We start from the raw sequence: 5842 nt of genomic DNA on the forward strand, positions 1-5842 counted from the left end.
CTGCAGTTTGCAACACATGGCTTGTTGTCTGTTTACAATCGGCTCTGTACGTTGTCATGGATACGCAAACCAACTTGCCAACAGTTTGCAAGCTAGGTGTAGAAATGCATGCGGAAAAGCCACATCTCTGGTCTGAGGAAGAAACACACCAAATGAGTTTATTGAAACTGCTAACGCTAGAAAGAACATGGTATCTATATATATCTATATATATAGTATATTTTGAAGTTGCAACAGTTTCCCAAAATTAAGTTAGTGCAGCTAAATTTTGAGTAAACTTAAACATTAGATACAAAGTAAACATAAATTAAGATGTATAGTAATATTTACTTTTTCAAGGCAATCAGTTTCCAAGATAATTTTAAGTAAGATCAACTTGTCAGATTGTACATTGTTGATGTCTCAGTTGTTGCTTTCTCCATTTTCTCTTTCCAACCTGTTGAATATGACAGGCCCACTGGTGTTGTCATGATTCACACTCCACGTTAAATAAAAAAACAGCTTTTTTGGTCCTTAAATAATTTATCTCTAGAGGAAATGCTCACAATAGTTTAAATTATGTACTGCAGCTGGGACGGAAACTGTTCCATGTTTGTGGAAAAAGGACACTCAGGAAGAGCTTCTACCCTCAGGCCACCAGGATGCTAAAATAGTGCCTAATCTTATAATCTTTTATTTACTATTACAGTCGTTTTTAAATTCTCAAATTGATGGAACTAACGGGATTGCCTTACACTGAAGTTGTATCTTAAATAATTGTATATATATCATTGATTGATTTGTTGCTGGTAGGCTGCAGTAAGCTTACTGTCTTTGATAATAAAAAAATCAATTGCGGCTAATCGGAATCGGAAGTGTAAAAGTGTCGCCTTAGTTTAGACGTAAGTAATTCATATATGAATATGTTTGTTTCGGTATATAGGCTCTGATTACTGGTACATTTTGTATTTGGACGGCACTTGCGTGGTTTTTACATCAAGGACCAGTGACATCAATCTCGGATTATTATTTTAACCTTTGGCACATGTTTGACCGGCAATCCTCTACAGCCAGACTTTCCCTTTTCCTCCTCTTCTTTAGAATAGCCTGTATTTACCGCAATTTATTAACTAATCTTATGAAATGTATTGGGAAAGTCTCTTCCCATCATCCACCGCAGGTGGATGACTCACATGCGTCACGCGCCTTGCACTTTAAATAGAGCGCGCAGAGGAGCGCATGCATAACGGTCTTCAGAGCTGAGGCGGCATCTAAAAGGAAATAAACTTTTTGTTTACACGACTTCGGCTACTTCACGTCGTTTTTACGGTTTTCTGCTCAATTTACAACGAAGTTTTCGGACATTTTAATTCATCTCTCCGGCTGTGCTGTGATTTGGACACGATGGCAAGCTCCGGGCTGCAGCTCCTCGGTTTCTTCCTCGCGCTTTTCGGTCTCGCCGCCACCGTGGCCGCAACGCTGATGGTTGAATGGAAGAAGCAATATCAGGGCAAGACGCACCGCATCTACGAGGGCTTGTGGACGAGCTGCAGTGGCAACGAGAGAACAACCTGTGAATTTCACATGTACCTCCTCAAGCTACCAAGTAAGTTTTTATCTGCATCCTCTGCTCTAAAAACCAGACACTGCTCGTTGAGATACCTTCCACTGACAATAAGTTACTATAATTAGCCAGAAGTGCGTCTTTGTCGTGTAAACTCTTTGGATTGACCTCAGCTGACTTTATGGCATGTCTGATATTCATAAAGGGTCAAGTAGGATTTTATTGTTTTATTCTTGTGGAATTTAGGTTTTTGTGGAATTTGCAGGTTTATTTTGTAGAATTATAATAATCTCTTTATTTTCTACAATGTTGTCCTGTTGACAAAGTTTAAGCCAAAAAGAGTTAACAAAAAGACTTCTTTACATTTTCCTACAGAAAAAAGTAAAATGATCTGTATGCAGTGATCACTTCCAACAACACTGAATGTATCATAATTTATCACTGTATATATGTAAACTACATTTTTCTCTCTGCTCCTCCAGCTGAGGTCCAGGCGACCAGAGCCGTGATGCTGCTCAGCATCATCCTCTCCACTGTGGCGCTGATGGTCTCCACGGTGGGAATGAAGTGCACGCGCTTCATGGACGGCAAACCAGAGAGCAAATCCCTAACAGCTATGGTTGGAGGAATCATGTTCATGGTTGCAGGTGTGTTCAGTAGCAGCAGGACCTGACAGGCTTTCACTGACACAGGGACTAAATGATGTCAGATATAATATGCTAATAATGTGCATCATCTTTGATCACATTTTTTAAATAGATTTTTATTCAAAGCACAAAAATACATCACAAAACCAAACACACTGTAAAACATATTTGTTCCAACTTCAAAAAAGATCCACGTTGCTGTAAACATTTAAGTTCACTGAATTTGAAAAGGCAAGTTGTATCATGACATTTTGATTATTTATTTGTAATCATTTTGATTGCGTCAACTTGTATTCTCAAATTCAGTCAACTTAGCAGCCTGGACGCTAACCTCTTTAAGTCAAAACAAATACTTTTATTTTTAAAATGCAGAAAAGTGGTTATGAAATCCTTAGTGACATCTCATGCAATCACGCAAAAGATTATATCCCAAAAATGGCCTAAATGATACTTTTAAGATTTTGTGGTTGTTTGCATTAATTTGAGACCTCCTGGCTCTTGTTCTTTGTATGTGTAACTACGGTTAATTCAGAATAATAATTAAAGCATCAAGAGGCTAAAATACTGCAAAACATCGGCAGCCAGAAGAGAGCGCAGCTGAGTTTCTGCAGCAGCACGAGCAGAAATATCATCAGCACATGAGCATTAGTGCACCTATGTTAGGTTTAAGATGTTACCTTAATCTTTTCATAATTCTTTTAGGTAATCCTTTAAAAATGTAGTGGATTACATTGACAGTAGTAATCTTAGAGTACCTCATTCATTTAAATTTTCTTCATTCTCTGTCTGTGTTCTCGGCAGTCATTTTTTTACCATTAAAAATATTAAAATCAATGCTCTAAACTATTTGAAAATTACACAAGAAAAAAAAACAAATAAAAGAATTCAAATCTTCTGTGATTTTCCAGGTTTATTGACCCTCATCATAACCTCCTGGTACGTCAAAATGATTGTTCAGATCTTCAATGAATCCCATCGCCTGCAGAGGTACACGTGCACACACACACACACACACAGACGCACACACTTGACTCTACATTTGCATCTAATTTTTATTTTATGTCTTAAATACCCATTTCATGCAATTCATTACAAAGAAAATTTTCCCAAAAAAAAGAACAAAACAAAAAATAATATATCGGGATAAGACAAACAGGTTGTTCACTGCACATTTTTATGTGCATTAAGTAAATTGCATATATGGATACATACATGTATACCTACGGATATACATATACACACGCACATACATATACATTCATGTGCATTTAAATGTGTCCGTTTTTCTCCACAGTTATGAGTTTGGAAAGGCTGTGTTTGTCAGCTGGGCTGGTGGCCTCCTCACGATGGCTGGTGGTGCTTTCCTGAGCTGTCGGAGATGCTCGCGGTCTCAGTCGAACGGGTCCATCAGCTCCAACCAACTCCTCGCCACCACGACACACTCCAAGTCCAACTATGTCTAGTGGAGGAGAGGCTTTGACTCAGTCAGTCCAGCGGTGCATTTACAAACTGGAGCAGTTTGTGTTGCTACAATGAGGACATGTCCCACTGTGGGATTATAAATACTATTTACTGAACATCAAGCCGGTAACCAGGATCAGGATTACACACAAGATCAGGCTGTTTGTCATGACTTTGAATCCCATTTTACAGCTTGAATTTTTCTGTAGCACTTTCTTAGCTGGATGTGGTCAGTCACCGCTACAGACGTGTGAGGCATTTGCTTGAGAAAAAAAAATCTGTTTCTCTGAATTAACAAAATAATAATATTGTCCTTTCAGAAAGTTAGAATTTATAAGATTGTTACTGCGTTAATTCAGAAAAACAAAGCAGATTTTTTTTTCCCCATGCCATTTTTTTCTCAAGTGAATGCATTAAAACACTGCTGTGTTTTCCGCTACTGTTAGCTGATGTTGTTTTTCCATTCTTAGAAATAAAAGTATTACGTTTTTAAATAATTTCAATCATTAAAAGTACACATTAATTATTTCTTTCAGTTCTAAAGGTCCTGAGCGTTGTCCGTCTGTGTAAGTATGAAATTATGACGTTACTCTTCACAGCTACCATGAAGAACGCTTTTTTCAGTAGTTTACAGTTTAGACATGAATTGTGACACTCCGATTTCTGTAATTTTAAACTGTACTTTGCCTTGCAGTTAATTCCTCTTCAGTTTCACATTGGTGTAAATATAGAGTTGTTTGTGTATGTTGTTAATTATGTGACAAGTTTTATATTTTCTTTCCATATGTTTTTGTAATTTGGTCTTTATTTTTATGTGGCACATTCTGTGGCAGTTTGAGGAATAATATGGGTATGTATATTTTGAAAAGAAAAATAAAATTATTTTGCTATCTTCATTTGGGTTTTACGTTCAATTATATTACAAAGATCATTCGGCTTAATTTTGTTGTCTATAACGAAAGAAATTGCTAACATGGGGAATTCTCATGGCTCCAGTTTATATAATCAAATAATGAATTTAAGCTAATTAATTAATTTTATTTAGCCTGTAGTCATTTGTGCGATTATTTAATCCAGTGTGTCATCAATTTTTACATTCAACCCACATTAAATGAGATTTTGTTCAGTTTAAACTTAATATGTGACATTACTGTTAGCTGTGACAAAGTGGATCCTGCTGCCTTTGGTGCTCCAGTAATGAGATCTTTCCTGACACACAAACAGTTTCCTTCCTCTCATATCTGCTGCTGTTTTACCCTCTAAATTCTGTTTAAACTCACATCGGTTATTATAGCCGCCATTATGATGAACTCAGCACTTTCTGTAGAAACCCAGTTTAGGGTCAGTTTGAGATCCGCCTGAGGAAACAGGATTGTTATCTCAAACTGGGTGGCTCTACATTTTGTGACGAAGGATACAAACAAAACAAGCGAAAAGAAGAAATCAAGTCTGAAAATGTATAAGTAGTAATAGATAAATGATTTAAACACATCCATATTTTCTTACTTGACCTCTAAAAGATCTTGAAGTCAAGACCACAAAATCCCTTTGCCTTCAGTCTTACGCTTTGATTTGATTGATTGAATTGGGAAAAGTACAAACTTATTTAATCCCACCCTTTCTCCATAAGTCATTGATTTATTAACCAGCTTCCTTATTGATCTAAACCTATAGGCCTGCTCTAATTTTCCTAAACTTGTCTAAATAAAAATATTTATTACTTTTCATCTTTGTCACACAAAAAAATAGTCATTACTGATATGATATCCGTATTAAAGATACACATTTATTATTTCCATTTATATCAATCAAAAATACAAACTCATTACTTATAAATGAATCTTAATCAAAATACAATTGATTACTTACATATTTATCATATTGACAAGTTGTCTTTTTGTTTGTGAGTATATTATTATATATTATATAAAATATATACATGCATTCCACACTACACATATATATGATATACAACACATAACTGCAATATTATACACCAGAGTAAGTTGCAACTACTGTTTGCAACCATCTCATTCCTTATGCAAAGTGTGTGTGTGTGTGTGTGTGTGTGTGTGTGTGTGTGTGTGTGTGTGTGTGTGTGTGGCTTAATTCCTTGTTTGACATACTTGATCTTTTAACGATACTCATTGGAGAGGAATTTGATGTAGGCCATCCTGGACAGGGACAAACT

At 36.2% G+C, this 5842-nt stretch overlaps 1 protein-coding gene across 1 annotated transcript; it reads left to right on the forward strand.

Annotated features, from left to right (window-relative positions):
• Positions 1–1211: 1211 nt before the first annotated feature.
• On the forward strand, positions 1212–4062 carry LOC121966530 (claudin-19-like). The gene is made up of 4 exons (XM_042516613.1): positions 1212–1585; positions 2026–2190; positions 3099–3177; positions 3485–4062. The coding sequence occupies exons 1-4, from the start codon at positions 1384–1386 to the stop codon at positions 3651–3653; spliced, it is 615 nt and encodes a 204-aa protein (XP_042372547.1). The 5' UTR covers positions 1212–1383; the 3' UTR covers positions 3654–4062.
• The last annotated feature ends 1780 nt before the right edge of the window (positions 4063–5842 follow it).

The sequence above is a fragment of the Plectropomus leopardus genome, chromosome 3, assembly GCF_008729295.1.
Source record: "Plectropomus leopardus isolate mb chromosome 3, YSFRI_Pleo_2.0, whole genome shotgun sequence".
NCBI lineage: Eukaryota > Metazoa > Chordata > Actinopteri > Perciformes > Serranidae > Plectropomus > Plectropomus leopardus.